The sequence below is a fragment of the Oncorhynchus gorbuscha genome, linkage group LG01 (assembly GCF_021184085.1).
Source record: "Oncorhynchus gorbuscha isolate QuinsamMale2020 ecotype Even-year linkage group LG01, OgorEven_v1.0, whole genome shotgun sequence".
Classification (NCBI taxonomy): domain Eukaryota; kingdom Metazoa; phylum Chordata; class Actinopteri; order Salmoniformes; family Salmonidae; genus Oncorhynchus; species Oncorhynchus gorbuscha.
In genome coordinates, this window is record NC_060173.1 from 52514654 (window position 1) to 52530473 (window position 15820).

At 41.9% G+C, this 15820-nt stretch overlaps 1 protein-coding gene across 20 annotated transcripts in view; it reads left to right on the forward strand.

Annotated features, from left to right (window-relative positions):
* Positions 1-15427, forward strand: part of LOC124039759 (inositol hexakisphosphate and diphosphoinositol-pentakisphosphate kinase 1-like) — a 75589-nt gene extending 60162 nt beyond the window's left edge. For 10 of the 20 annotated variants that reach the window (XM_046356105.1, XM_046356096.1, XM_046356161.1 and 7 more), the window contains 4 exons: positions 800-988; positions 7950-8087; positions 8941-9060; positions 13575-15427. In XM_046356105.1, the coding sequence (XP_046212061.1) occupies positions 800-988; positions 7950-8087; positions 8941-9060; positions 13575-13675 (548 nt within the window). In that variant the 3' untranslated portion in view covers positions 13676-15427. The remainder of the gene's footprint in view (positions 1-799; positions 989-7949; positions 8088-8940; positions 9061-13574) is intronic. The other 10 variants (XM_046356169.1, XM_046356193.1, XM_046356213.1 and 7 more) reach the window with 1 other exon arrangement.
* The last annotated feature ends 393 nt before the right edge of the window (positions 15428-15820 follow it).

Genomic DNA, 15820 nt, shown 5'->3' on the forward strand with positions numbered 1-15820 from the left:
CACAGTAACTCTTCATCCGACCTACAGTACTCAACAGACCCTCATTCATGTAACCAACCCACTCCATCTGCCCATTAACACCTGTTGCCTTTGTTCTGACCTCTATCTAAGTTAGACATCCACAGTCGCACAATACTGTGTTGCCATGAATGATGCATTAGATCAAAGGAGCTATTTGAGATTGACATTGGGCCAATCTTTGTCTCCGGTAGATATCGTTACGTCTGTTCAATTGTTTACAGTATCTCTGAGGCGATTTATGAGGTACTACTCATAGGGTTTTCAGGTGTGTTCCCATTTTCTATGATCTGATATTTCCCCTTGAGGTAAAAATGCTTCTTCTTTTTTTATTCCACATGAAAACATTTGATTCCTTGTTTTGTAGTTCAGTGTTTTCTTGAAAGAAAGAATCGCCCTTTGTGATCTTCTACACTCCTGAGACAGGTGTGGTGTTGGGAGTCCAAAAAAAGCCTTGAAACTCGTGGGGATGAAAGAGGCATTATGACTGACGTGCCTGTAAGCATTTCTACCATTTTTAGGCTTCCAATGTGCATTACCCATTACCCAGCATTACCCTGTGATAATCAGATGGTGAGAACTGTAGCTGGACAGTTGTTTTTCCATTCTCCATGTGTCAGTTGAGTGGATGAGAGCCTGGGACCTGTAGCCTTGTTTCTTTAGAATGAAAACGAGCGCCTGCCCCTTTAGCATTATGCACATGCCGGCCCACCTACAGTCTTTTTTTCTTTTGCTCCTCTTCCACTGTGCTCTCTTCCTCGCTCTGCCTCTTCTTCCTCAGAGCCCCTAGACGAGCATCTTGTAGCCCAGCTGCTGAAGGGGCTCGTCACTGACCCGGCCCTCCTGTGTTGCCCCCCTCTGGCCTCTCTGGACAGGGCCATGGCCCACCACCTGCACCAGTGCCCCTACCACCTGCGCCTCCTCAGGAACTGGCTGGTGTCCGGCCAAGACCTCCCCGAGTGCCTCTACGGTCAGCCCTCTGTAGACCTCCCGTGTCCTCCCCTCCACCCCTTCATGCAGTGCTGGGGTGCTGCCAATGCAGGCTTGTTGTTTTGCTTTTCCCTCTCCCCACTTTTTTCTTATTTTTTTTTCCCGTTTCTTCTGTCTTCATTTAGTTTTTTTTTTGTCTAACTCTGTATCACTGTCTACATGAGAATGGCATCAGTCTAATTTGTTGCCCTACTCCTTCCCTGTCTGTGTCTTAACCCGTCTCTTGCTCTGTCTATCTGCATGCCTGCCAGAAAATGCAGCAGTGGCAACTATAAAGGGAGTGTTCATTCTCCTATTGATGGATCGATACCCCTTAACTCATTTTGCTGCTGAGGCTTTTCATCCAAAAGGATCTTTTGCCAGCTTTCATTTCATTTCGAGATCTTTTTTTTATCAGGCTTGACAGAAAAAGAAAAGGCAATCCTAAGGCACTGTGGCTGCTGTACCTGATGCCGTATTCTGTGCAGCCCCTGCTCTGGAAACTGCACGACAACCAGCACTGCCTCTGCATGTTGGCAAGTCTACATGGCTTTACTATTGAATGACCATGGACAAACCTCTTCTAGAAGGGTTTCTGCTGCTGAGTGAAGTGCAATGCATGCTACCCCCTAGGTTGGGGGTAACACAGCAAACACTATGAACAGGTGTGGGTGAATGGGAAGTGGCACCAACAACTATTGTACAGTCCTTTTGGGACTGCTGCCTGTCAATATTGTTGCTTCAGATATACTTAATTGGAATGATGGTGACACTGCACTATGGGAGGTCCTGACTGGGTACCATTTGAGAATCCATTAATGATATGTTGGTCTTTTGACAAGATTTAATATCTAAGATCTGTCTGTGGTGAATATCTAGGTCGTTAGCTAATTAAGCGGTGGTCTGTCAGTAAACTACCGATTTTCAGGGGAGTTTCTGGAGCTTGAATCGATGTCCCCCTTTTGTGCCTACGCATCTCCACCCTGGAGAGTACTAGACATCAGTCCAGAGCTCTGTAGCTGTACAGGAAATCACTTGAGTTATTTTAGGAAATACTTCATACTTTATTACTATCCTCCTTAGTAGACTTGGAAGAGAATGATACTCCATTTACATGAATTTGTCAGCCTGATGTTTTTTCGCGCCATCTTTTTATTTTGATCTCCCTCCTTTCTACCACTAGTCCAAATGCCACCCACACAAAAGAAAAGCCTTCAGAAATGGCATTTTGTGACCCAGGAAACATAATAGCAAAGTTTCAACATCATTATGTGGACAGTGAATATGAACACTGAGGGGGTTCAAAACTAGTGAAGTTGCACAGTTAAATATTATAAATCTAAGGTACTATTTCAAAATCATTAGTGCATTTTGGGTCATTTACCCCTAGCGACATATGAGGTTGCCATGTTGCAGCTTGGTTACAATTGCTACACACGTTCTGTTGGCCATGCTTGCAGAAAGCAACGTACAGAGCCGTCAGAAGGTATTCATACCCCTTGACTTATTCACTCATTTTGTTGTGTTACAGCCTGAATTCAAAATGGATTCAAATGTTTGTTTTTCTCTCACCTGTCTACACACAATACCCCCATAACGACAAAGTGAAAACATGTTTTCATGTTTTATACAAAAGTATTGAAGAAAATAAAATGCGTATCTCATGTATTTAAGTATTCACAACCCTCTGCTATGACACTCCAAATGGAAAGGCCAGGGAAACGGGAATTTCTTGATTTCTCTACAACTTGATTGGAGTCCCAACTGTGGCCAATTCAAATGTTTGGACATGATTTAGAAGCAAACACCAACTGTCTTTATAAGGTCCCACAGTTGACAGTGCATGTCAGAGCAGAAGCTGCACCATGAAGTCCAAGGAACAGTCCATAGAGCTCCAAGATATATGCCTCATCACAATTATATCTGGGGAAGGGTATAAAACAATTTATAGAGTGTTTGAAAGTTTCCAAGAGCACAGCGGTCTCCATCATTGGGAAATGTAATATATACATATATATATCTCGAACTTCCTAGAGCTAGCTGTCCGGGCAAGAAGGACCATTCGAAAATCTGTGAAAGACTTGAAAATTGCTGTTCACTGCTGCTGCCCATCTAACTTTAACATATCTTGAGAACATCTGCAAGGAAGAATGGGAGAAATAATACATTTTAATACATCTGGCAACATTTTAAAAAAAAAATCATTATGGGGTATTGTGTGTAAATTGGTGAGAAAAATATTTGTAATACATTTTGAGTTCAGGCTGTAACACAACAGTTTGAATGGGTCAAGGGGTATGAATACTTTCTGAAGGTACTGTATGTACCAGACCAAAAGAATCCCGAAATAATACGAGACTGTTTGTTTAAAGGTGCTCTGGATTTTTTAAAGATGCCAAACCAGCTATTTTTGTAGCTGTCGGGAACTTGAATTCTTTGAGAGTTGTGTTAGCTCGCAAATGATGTTGTCTTTAGTTTGGCTAGCAGGCAAAAGAAATGATGGCCTTTGAAAGCTAAATACAGCTGCCATGATGTCTTATATTAACTGAGAGAACCTCCGTACATGGTTAAAACACATTTCAGGGTTTATCCGGATCAGTGAAAGACCTGTAACCAGGGTTGGGTAGGTTACTTTCAAAATGTAATCTGTTTAGTTACCTGCCACATTGTAAAAAGTAACTTAACTTTTGGATTGCCCCAAATTCAGTAACGTAATCTGATTACATTCAGTTACTTTTAGATGACTTTCCCCTTAAGAGGCGTTAGAAGAAAATAAAAATGTGTGTTACCAATTTAACCACTTCGATTGCAGGATAAGTACATGTTAAAGTTTACATAGCTGCCATATATGGATGTTTGACTTCCTCTAACCCGTTGCGTTCTACTAAATATAATACGATTAAATTATATCTTTACATTAAAAACCAAAGTGTCTCAGAATTCCAGTCATTCCAATAAATGTTATACCCTTTGATTTTCAAGAATAGGACTTGGAAGTATAGATTAGCCTAATTGTTTTCTCTGACCATAACCCTAAAACTAAGGACTTATTACCCAGCCCTACTCTGTTTATGATTTTGTTGTCATGGATGACTGATTGGGCTCAATTGATTCGAGTTGAAAATTAAATGCTGTGCTCATGGAATGGCATGCTTTGAGCACTACTGAAAAGTGCTATTTACATGTGTGAAATGAATGCTATATGCTGCATTTGGGGCGGCAGCACTCCACGTTCCCATTCTGTGAGTTTGTGGGGCCTACCACTTTGCGGCTGAGCCGTTGTTCCACCTATACGTCTCCACTTCACAATAACAGCACTTACATTTGACCGGGGCAGCTTTAGCAGGGCAGAAGTTTAACGAACTGACTTGTTGGAAAGGTAGCATCCTATGATGGTTGAAAGTCACTGAGCTCTTCAGTACCGGCCATTCTACTGCCAATGTTTGTCTATTGAGTTTGCATGGCTGTGTGATCGATTTTATACACCTGTCAGCAGCGGGTGTGGCTGAAAATAGCCAAATCCACTATCTTGAAGTGGTGTCCACATACTTTGGAATATATAGTGTAGTTCTATGTTGTGTGCTCTTCCCCGATGTCTCACAGGTAGTGAATGAATGGTGCAGTGTAGATTCAGTCTTCTCCTCTCACTGCATCTGGTATGTGAGCTGAATTTGATATCCATATGGAGGGGAAAGGCTGCAGCACAAAGTGGGGGAACTAGAGGTGGAAAGACTGGGAGAAGAAACGATGGAGCTAGACAGACCGAGGCAAGCAGAGAGAGTGGGGAAAGGCAAAGAGAGCTATAGGTCAGGGGCTGTATCCACGAAGCGTCTCAGAGTAGAAAAATGGTCGTAAGTGATGAGAATAGAGCCTTTTACCCCTACTCTTAAGGGTAAACATAATAGCTATATATGTCTCTTTAGTCATACGAGTCCAACTTATTTTAAAGATGTTTGTAACCTCATGATTTGGCCTAAAAGGCAACATGTCTGTGGTTCCTGCGCCATATGCTATTGCTTTGGAGTTGTTGAAAGAACGTTTTGATATTGCCATATAATCAAGCCATAAATAATCTAGACCTACAGTGCTTTCGGAAAGTATTCAGATGGCTTGACTTTTTCCACATTTATTATTCTAAAATTGATTTATATATATCCCCCCTCATCAATTTACAAACTACCCCATAATGACAAAGCAAAAACATATTTTAGAAATGTTTAACAACTGAAAATATGACATTTACATAAGTGTTCAGACCCTTTACTTAGTACTTTGTTGAAGCACCTTTGGCAGCGATTACAGCCTAGAGTCTTCTTGGGTATGACTCTACAAGCTTGGCACAACTGTATTTGGGGAGTTTCTTCCATTCTTCTCTGCATATCCTCTCAAGCTCTGTCAGGTTGGATGGGGAGTGTCGCTGCACAGATATTTTCAGGTCTCTCCAGAGATGTTAGATAGGGTTCAAGTCCGGGCTCTGGTTGGGCCGCTCACATATATTCAGAGACTTGTCCCGAAGTCAATGATGACGGTTTATGACGGTTTTGGAGCAGTGGCTTCTTCCTTGCTGAGCGGCCTTTCAGGTTATCTCGATTATAGGATTTGTTTTACTGTGGATATAGATACTTTTGTGCCCGGTCCTTTGCTGTTGTTCTGGGATTGATTTGCACTTTTCGCACCAAAGTACATTAATCCCTAGGAGACAGAACGAGTCTCCTTCCTGAGCAATATGTCGCTGCGTGGTCCCATGGTGTTTATACTTGCGTACTATTGTTTGTACAGATGAACGTGGTACCTTCAGGCGTTTGGAAATTGCTCCCAAGGATGAACCAAACTTGTGGAGGTCTACAAAAAATAATTCTTGGCTGATATCTTTTGATTTTCCCATGATGTCAAGCAAAGATGCACTGCGTTTGAAGGTAGGACTTGAAATACATCCACAGGTAGACCTCCAATTGACCCAAATGATGTCAATTAGCATATCAGAAGTTTCTAAAGCCATGACTTAATTTCTGGAATTTTCCAAGCTGTTTAAAGGCACAGTCAACTTAGTGTATGTAAACTTTTGACCCACTGGAATTGTGATACAGATTACTTGTGTCATGCACAAAGTAGATGTCCTAACCGACATGCCAAAACTATAGTTTGTTAACAAGAAATTTGTGGAGTGGTTGAAAAACTAGTTTTAATGACTCCAACCTAAGTGTATGTAAACTTCCGACAACGACTGTATCTTGCGCTTTTGACAATTATTTCACAAGGACTATTTCACATGATATGCCTAAATACATAACTCATAACCATTAGGCTAATAAATGATCACTTATGTTTTACTATTTCTTTAAACTACAAGTTGTCCCTTTGGAGCGCAATATTACTTTTTTTTTATCTGCTTAAATTGAGCATTTGAAGGCATCTATGTTAACTTTGATTGTGTTAGATGAAAATGATAGACCCTTCCAAATGTTTTATGCTACTGTGCCCAAGCAATTTAGACTTTTTAAAGGGGAGTTGACGAGTGTGTTGATATAACAGTAAGACTATAAAAAAAATCTTTAAACAAGTATCAGAATTGGTTAAAAAAGAGGTTATGCAAGCCAATATATTAGGGAAGAATTAAGAGTAGGCAAAGTGATAGTGTCAAACTAAAAATATGTCAAACGTTTTACATTCACTGTGGAAAATCTGCCGGTGGCCTTTAGCAAGGCACTTATCTCTAATTGCTCCTGTAAGTCGCTCTGGATAAGAGCGTCTGCTAAGTGACTGAAATGTACATTTTGTCTGAAGCGTGCAATAGAGTTCACAGCTGGCGATGCCTCTGCGATTGGTTATTCCCCATATTTTCAACATTGTCAACAACCACAATTCTTCCTTTGCGGTTCCTCAAACTATCGTAATTACCAGCTGAGAGAACCTTTTTTATGAATTGATTTTACACCTGACGCCGTTTCTGAGCAGTGTCTTATCCTAAAACCTACTCTGAGCTGGAAGTTTTTGTTGTTGTCTAGGAACATGTTTTAACAGGATCCCTAGGACCTTTTTCTGAGTTTCTTTGTGGCTACAGGCTTTTTCCACAGGAGTCACGGTCAATATTCTTTAGCGTTGTCATCTGAGACTTTGGCAGGGCAAAACCCTCTCATGTTATCCTCTGACCTTGGCTTGTCCAGATGTAATGATGATGTTGGAAATGCTTATGGCTGAAGCTCAGCAAACTCAAAAGCTGCAGCAAAGCTTCACCACAGTGTAATCGTTGGGGTTAGTGGCAGTCCGTCCTGACCAAGTTGATTGGTTACTTGTGGCCTATCTCTTGAGAAATCACATTAACACATTGATTAATCTCAGTTAAACTGTCAGTCTGTTGGGGGAAGATTTAACATATCAGCGGAAGACTAGAATGCGCACTGTCGAAGCTGTTTGTGCGGATCATTTAAAAGTACTGTTGGTATTTAATGTACAACACGTTGGACAGTTTGGGGAGAAATGCATGGTTGACTGCATGTATTCTGGGAAATGGATGGATGGATGATGGATGGATGGATGATGCATTGCTTGACCTCATCCATTCCTTGTGTTTGTGTGGTGATATCGCTTCCATCATGGTGTTCTTTTGGGCTGCTGTGTGTGTGTGTGAGAGAAAAGGCCGTCGTCACACAACACTAGGCCTCGGCGCAGGACGTGTACACCATTCGCAATGCAAAACAGGTCTTTAGTTGAGTCTCTATGGCTTGCTACTTTAGTGTGAATGACTTGGCTGGATTTTGGCATGGTCCTCGCACGGTGCCCTGCAGGACGCCCATATCTACCTTTCTCCATCAAGTGACGTCACATTGATGCCAGATGGTTTAATTACCAGAAATGGTGGCCCGGGCCATTGGGGAAGGGGCTACGTGCTGTATTACTGTATCACCACTTCTCCTTGATCAGATGGAGGGGTGGTGCAACTGTGTGTCTCCTCTCCGCTGCAGGCTTTGAAGGCTGCTCCATGGTGCCCTCTATCTACCCACTGGAGACGCTGCACAACTCGCTGTCCCTCAAGCAGGTGGACGAGTTCCTCAATGCTGTGTGTGAGGACAGCAGCGACGCCCATGCTAAGACCATGAAAGGTAGGTATTCTAGTCACGGTAGATATTTGGTGCTTTCCAGAAGCAACATGCCTAGCTTGCACACTACAGACCTGATCCATGTTCTGTTTGTGCTGTCGTGCAAAATCCTATGCTCATTGGCATGATAATGACCATAAAAGTTGGCAAGACAGTACAAACAGATCTGGGAACAAGCTAACAAATACATACACTATAAAAGTATGTGGACACCCCTTCAAATTAGTGGATTCAATTATTTCAGCCACACCCGTTGCTGACAGTTGGATCAAATTGAGCACATAGTCATGCTACCTTTCCAACAAGTCAGTTCGTCAAATGTCTGGCCTGCTAGAGCTGCCCCGGTCAACTGTAAGTGCTGTTTTTGTGAAGTGGAAACATCTAGAAGCAACGATGTCTCAGCCACGAGTTGGTAGGCCACACAAGCTCACAGAACAGAACCCCCTATTGCTGATGTGCTTAAAACCGTCCTCGGTTGCAACACTCACTACCGAGTTCCAAACGGCCTCTGGAAGCAACGTCAGCACAATAACTGTTCGCCGGGAGCTTCATGAAATGGGTTTCTATGGCCTAGCCTAAGATCACCATGTACAATATCAAGCGTCAGCTGGAGTGTGGTAAAGCTGTCCGCCTTTAGACTCTGTAATCACGCTTCAACAACTCCATATAAATTCCCATGATTTTGGAATGAGATGTTTGCTGAGCAGGTGTCCACATACCTTTGGTCATGTAGTGTATATTTTGTGTCCGAGTCATCACGGTCTTTCTCACTGGCATATAATACATATCCCCTGTAGGTCTCCTAATATAATGTTTAGTAGTGTACATCTTATAACCATTTATCGTTTCCCTCCAGCTCTCTCTGTCTTGTTCGACACGTCAAGCCAGGGGTATGGCCAGGCACACACCTACCCCCCACCAAAGGCCCTCTCCTCCTCAGAAACTCCTGTTCGGCCCCCCACCCACCCACTATGCTGTGAGTATACTGACCTCCGTGTCCGTCCGACCACTACCCCAAGCCCTTACCCAGATGGGTGTAAGCAATATGGCGGACGCTCCTCCCAACCTCATGGGTAGATCAGATCTACAAACATGAAAATGATGGTAGGGAAAAGGGATTTTTTTTTTAGGACCCAACACCACAATAGCAATGCTTAGTCTTAGCCACACTTACATTGTCCTAGAGCAGAGGTCTGTTCAATAGGGTATGCAATATAAAAAATGTTTTTAAACATAATAAATCCCATTAGTACCTCCCCATTTTCAGTCTGTTTTCTTGCGTTTGTTGCCTATTACTGCCTAATGATCATGACACAGGCTAACAGCCTAACCAGCACCCATAACTCTCCCTCTCTGCCTGGTTTTCTCCCCCTCCACAGCATGAGATATAAAAAGCCTGCTTTGCTGGGCCTTAATTTGTCAAACTAAACAAGGGCCTTGTGTTTTTGTCTTTCATCGCCAAGAGGAGAGGCGCGATCAATTATGACTTCTGTAAAGTAGGACTCGGCATAATAATACCACTTAGTTTTGCCGAGCCGTCTCCGATTCGCCACCGGGGTCTGTTGTTGTCGGTGCCCCCCTCCCTCTTCCCTCCCTTCCCACTCGTTGTGCCTCCAGTGGGCTACATGGTGATTCATTTGGCCCTTTACCAGTATTTTAGGATTGCTTCAACAGCTGCTCTGAGCTGCTTTCTCGGTCTCTCTTTCTCGCTCTCCTTATTCCCCATAACCCATTTAATGTCTATTATGGTGTGGAGGAGGAGTAGAAAACATGCTGGATGTTAGAAGTGTCGCTTGGATGAATAGCGGTTTAGTTTTCATTTGAAGTGGCGTGACAGTGTTTCTTTTCCCAATAGTCAGTGCAACGGAATTGAGTACAGAAGTAGCTATTAAAAGTATTGCCTAGTTAGACCATTATTACTGGTCCAGCTGGCTGACAGGCGTTACTAGGTAGGTAATGTTAAACGTAGCATAGAGATTTTCAGAACACCCTTTTAAATTGGCAATACTTCCTCTATTCTCAACTTGAAAGACGACGCGTCTTCTAAACTTCCATGTCTAATTGCAATTTTTGAAAATTTTCTGTTATTCAGTTAAATCAATTTTTGGCTCTATGTACAATCTTCTCTCGTTTATTGAGACAAGTGGGTGTTCACCCCAAAGTGCCGCAATGTCATGATGACACTCGCCCGTCTGTCAATGAGAGAGAATTTGACATATGTGACGACCGCCTCGATTCGGTCTTATGTAGCAAAATCTGAAAATTGTGTTTTTTACATTGGATAAAAGTAGAGACTCAGAGAATGGTATATCATACACTCCAGTTGAAGAACAATGGGCAAGTAATTCTGCTTTGAAAGTTGATAAACTTGTAACTTACTTTTGGGAAAATGGCCCTTGAATGTTTTGGTACACCTACTGGACAGTTCATCTTTGTCTATACCCATTCAGCATCATTCACACCATCTTAAGTCTTAGCCCCACCCATCTCTTTAAGGATTCACACATGAGGCCATGTGCTAAACAGAGTGAGTAAGGTAGTGTAGTAAACAACCAACGATTTCAAGACTAAAAGTAGTGAAAGTAGTATCTTACAATAAGGAAAAACTGCAGGTAAAAGTACACTATCTAATCCTTGGCCTATATCCTAATCTGACTTTGGTGCAGGTCATGTTCTTCACATTACAGTCTCTGGTAAACACAATGTCAAATCAAATAAAAAATAGATTTCTCACATGCACAGGATTACACAAGGTGTAAACAATATACTGCAATGGTTACTTGCATAGTAGCAATATCAACAACAAAGTGTCCAGATAAAATATTTTATAGTTATTAGATGACGCTTACCTGACACACTTATCTAAATTGATGGGTCATGTGAAGGAAATGCTATAACCCCAAGCCATATCTACCTAAATGAGGCGACAGGTAGCCTCGTGGTTAGTGTTGGAATAGTAACCGAAAGGTTGCAAGATCGAATCCCCGAGCTGACGACAAGGCAGTTCCTAGGCCGTCATTGAAAATAAGAATTTGTTCTTAACTGACTTGCCTAGTTAAATAAAGTGGATGGGTCACTATTGTGTAGACAATTGTACACATGTTCATGAAATTACAAGAGATTACAGTAATCACCCCAGACACACCTGGCTAACTTGTTGCGTCATGTAGCTAGCTAAACAATGAACTGGCATAATCCCAACACATACTACTACTAACCAATACAAACATTGTCATAGCTGTAGTATGAATCTGCAGGTGGCTAAAGCTATAACCAACCAGGTTCAATGTTAGTTAGCTATAACTAAGAATTTAAATGGGTTTCTGATTCAAATAATATTACTACACATCACACACGTAACGTTCGCTAGCTAACAACACGCTTTAACTTGCAATGAAAATGACTTTGACAAAATTATAATATCAGAAAATGTAGCTAGACTCCATTTTTTTTTTTTAACTAGGCAAGTCGTTTAAGAACAAGTTATTTTTTTTACAAGGACTGCCTACCCCGGCCAAACCCTACCCTAACAACGCTGGGTCAATTGTGCCCTATGGAATTCCCAATCACGGCCGGTTGTGAACCAGGGTCTACAGTGACATCTCTAGCACTGAGATTCAGCGCCTTTGACCGCTGCACAACTCTCAACCGTATACAAGGATGAATGCTTCACTGGAACCATTTAACACCGTTTTGTTTGTATCTACATATTGTTTGGCCCACGACTCCGGTTCACACTGACCGTGTCGTGTGCAGAAAGTAGCAAATCACTTTTTTTCCAACTGATCTGTCTAAAGCACCTGCTAAATTCAGGGCATCAATGTTTAGAAAAGTAGCAAACCTTTTGTAGTTCTCGATGGCTAACGTTATATATATATATTTATTATTTTTTATTTTTTAACGGCGCGGTAGAAAGGACTCAACACATACTGAACAGCTCACGTAATAAACAGAAATGTTCAAATGCCTCTCCTGTGAAGTAGTGATGTGCGACCATACGCCTAGTTTCCTGAAACGAGTCACATATACAAGGTGCTGGTGAAATTGCTATTAATCATGTGCTGCGCTTAACGTTTCATACCTAATGTAGCCAGCTGGAACAGTAATAATGGTCTGATTAGTTACTAATTTGAATAGCTAGTACAGAAGGTAAACAGTAGGGCAACTTAGATACACTACATGGGCAAAATGATGTGGAAACATATTAGTGGATTCGGCTATTTCAGCCACACCCGTTGCAGGCAGGTGTGCATATAACCGAGCACACAGCCACGGACTCTCTATAGACAAACATTGACAGTAGAATGGCCTGTACTGAAGAGCTCCATGACGTGGCGTGGCACCTTCATAGGATACTACCTTTCCAACAAGTCAGTCATATTTCTGCCCTGCTGGAGCTGCCCTGGTCAACTGTAAGTTATTGTAAAGTGGAAACGTCTAGGCGCAACATTGGCTCAGCCATGAAATGGTAGACCACATGAGCTCACAGAACGGGACCGCAGAGTGGTCAGTTCGTCTGTCCTCGGTTGCAACACTCACTACCGAGTTACAAACTGCCCCTTAGAAGCAACGTCAGCACAATAACTCTTTGTCGGAAGCTCCATGGCTGAGCAGCCGCACACAAGCCTAAGATCACCATGCGCAATGCCAAGCATTGGCTGGAGTTTTAGCTCGCTGCTTTTGGACTCTGGAGCAGTGGAAACACGTTCTCTGGAGTGATGAATTACGTTTCACCGTCTGGCAGTCCAATGGACGAATCTGGGTTTAGCGGATGACAGGAGCTGACCGACTGCATAGTGCCAACTGTGAAGTTTGGTGGAGAAATAATGTTTTTTTATGGTTCAGGGTCCTTAGATCCAGTGAAGGGAAATGTTAACACTACTAATGGCATTCTAGACAATTCCGTGCTTCCAACTTTGTGGCAGGCCCTTTCAGCATGACAATGCCACTGCACAAAGCGAGGTCAATACAGAAATGGTTTGTCGAGATCTGTGTGGAAGAACTTCACTAGCCTTCACAGAGCCCTAACCTCAACCCTATCAAACTCCTTTGGGATGAATTGGAACGCCGACTTTGAGCCAGGCCTAATCGTCCAACGTCAGTGCCCGACCTCACTAATGCTCTTGTGGCTGAATGGAATAAAGTCCCCTCAGTAATGCTCCAACATCTAGTGGAAAGTTTCCCCAGAGGAGTAGAGGCTGTTATAGCAGCAAAGGGGGGACCACCTCCATATTAATGTCCATGTTTTTGGAATGAGATGTTCGACAAGCAGGTGTCCACATACTTTTGGCAATGTAGAGTTTTTGTATGTGGTTGGATGGAGATATATGGAGTCAAAACAGATTTAAATACCAGTAGTTGAGTTTCACCCAGGACTATGCCTAATATTCTAATATCCCCAATTTCAATCACAACTCAATTACTTTCACCTAATATTTACCATGTTTGTGTGGGTCTCTCTCTCTTTCTCTTTTCATTGTGTGTGCGCAGTAAGCAGTGGCCCCCCCAGCACAGTGTCCAGTGCAGGGCCCTCCTCCCCCACCTCGGTGAACCCATCAAACCCAGCCATAAACTTCAGCTTCAGTGAGTAGTCCGGAACCCCCTCACCGGATCCCACAGAGGAACCGCAGGACAACCCAACACCTGGACCTTCAGAGGAAGCCATTATTAATCCATCCATCCACACTGTGCCCGTCAACAATGAGTGCCTTCAAACTCTTGTTAGTAATCACAGTCGCATACAGTGCTGGACCCTGAGGACCGTTCGTCCTATTTTCTGGACAAAAACAAACAAAAACCCTCAGGCGGATTGTCTGTCCAACCAACACTGCCCCATTTGAGCGACAGCCAGGGGAGCCTATGGCCAGTGTCCTCGGCAGGGTATAGACCGGCCTGAGGCTGGATGGAATTACTACAGCCTATCTGTCTGTCCTTGATTCAGACTGCCTGCTGATGTTGTTGAAAAATGTTGCTGAACAGAGACAATGGGAGACCTCCTTTCACAGAGACGGGAGGCAGGTTCAGAATATTCTACACCAATCATTGCAGACAATTATTGGCATACAGGTATAGTTGAGCCAGTTGATCAAATACGGACTGCTTTCTCAGTTTTGTTGTGTGTCCCTCTTTTTATATTCTGTTTTGGGGTGGCTGTACTTTACGTAATTGGGGGGGTACAAAACGATACAACAGGAATACTGTACACTTGAGTATACAAAAACATTAAGAACACCTGCTCTTTCTATGACAGACTGACCAGGTGAAAGCTATGATCCCTTATTGATGTCACTTAAATCCACTTGAAACAGTGTAGATGAATGGGAGCAAACAGGTCAAAAAGGGATTTGTAAACCTTGAGACAATTGAGACATGGATTGTGTGTCATTCAGAGGGTGCGTAACTCAATATTAGGAAGGTGTTTCGTTCTGGTGTACTCAGTGTATGTTTCCTATCATGTCTACACAGCATTTTGTCACGAAATAATACACAACTCATATTTTATATACATAATTGTTTTTATGTTTGAGTACCATGTGAAATATATTTCATATCCTGATCTCAACATGCCAAAAATATAAACAATACACGTGTCTCAACACCTTACATAAAAATCTGTGGTAAATATTATTTTTTCTATACAGTATTTCAAGGGTAAACCACTCCAGAGGAAAATAGCTGTGCCTTTAGCCTTCCTCAGTCTATACTGGGTTGGGTCCTCAAACTATTTTGAACATTTCTGCTGTCTTGCCAAAGTTATGTTTTTAATGTTAATTTAAACGATTGTGTATCAAATGGTGTAATACATATTATTTGGGCATATGTATTGTCCCAGTGGGGATAAATAAAGTTGAATATGTATTTATGGATAAAAAAAAATAAAAAATAAACATTTTTAGACGGAAGGTATGCATTGAATCGTTTAACAAAAACAATGGTTTTCTTGTACAGTAATTCTCCAAATTGTAAAACCAAAACGTTTCTATGGATTCTGAAAAGAACATGAATGTCATTGTATTTGTAGTTGGTATGTAGTAGTCTATGCTATTTCAAGGATGCTCTCAACTGCACTTATGTAAAACTAGCACTGCTGAATCTATAGAACAAAGCTTTATTTTTTAGAGTTTTCTTCACATTGTTTTTCTTGATAGTAATGATTTATTTAATGACTGGTGTTTATAGGTGAAATTAAGACCTTTTTTTGTTGGTGGTTATTTAATGTGCCATGTAATATCAGCCAAAGATAGTTGATGCTGTATAGAATCCTCTCCTTAGACATTGTCTTATTAAGGTCTAGCAATAAAACACCAAGGTTGTTTTATTAAAAGTAATATCTGATTTCTGAAGGTTGTGGTTCTTCATTAGTCTCAGGCAATAAATTTTTTTTTTTAAACAAGTCTAATAGGGGCACTATTGTGTGGCGAGAGGGGTGGGTGTGGCCAGGTTCACTATTACAGTATAGTATGATATGCTCGCGACTCAGTGGCACCACACATTGGATCAAAGACGATCGTTTGCTTCAATTAGTTTGTTGAGTGGATAGTGAATGACGGGAGAGAAACAGATCTTTTAACAAGCCTTCATTGTACAGTTCAGCTATGCCCATACAGAGCTTAAATGCGAAATCACAGAATCCATAGAAAGATACGAAACATCCTACATTTGTTTTTATTGTGTTAGTTCTCCTCGCATAGGGAAGAGCAGAAAAGAGCAAAAACCTGAAACCCCACCTCTTTAAG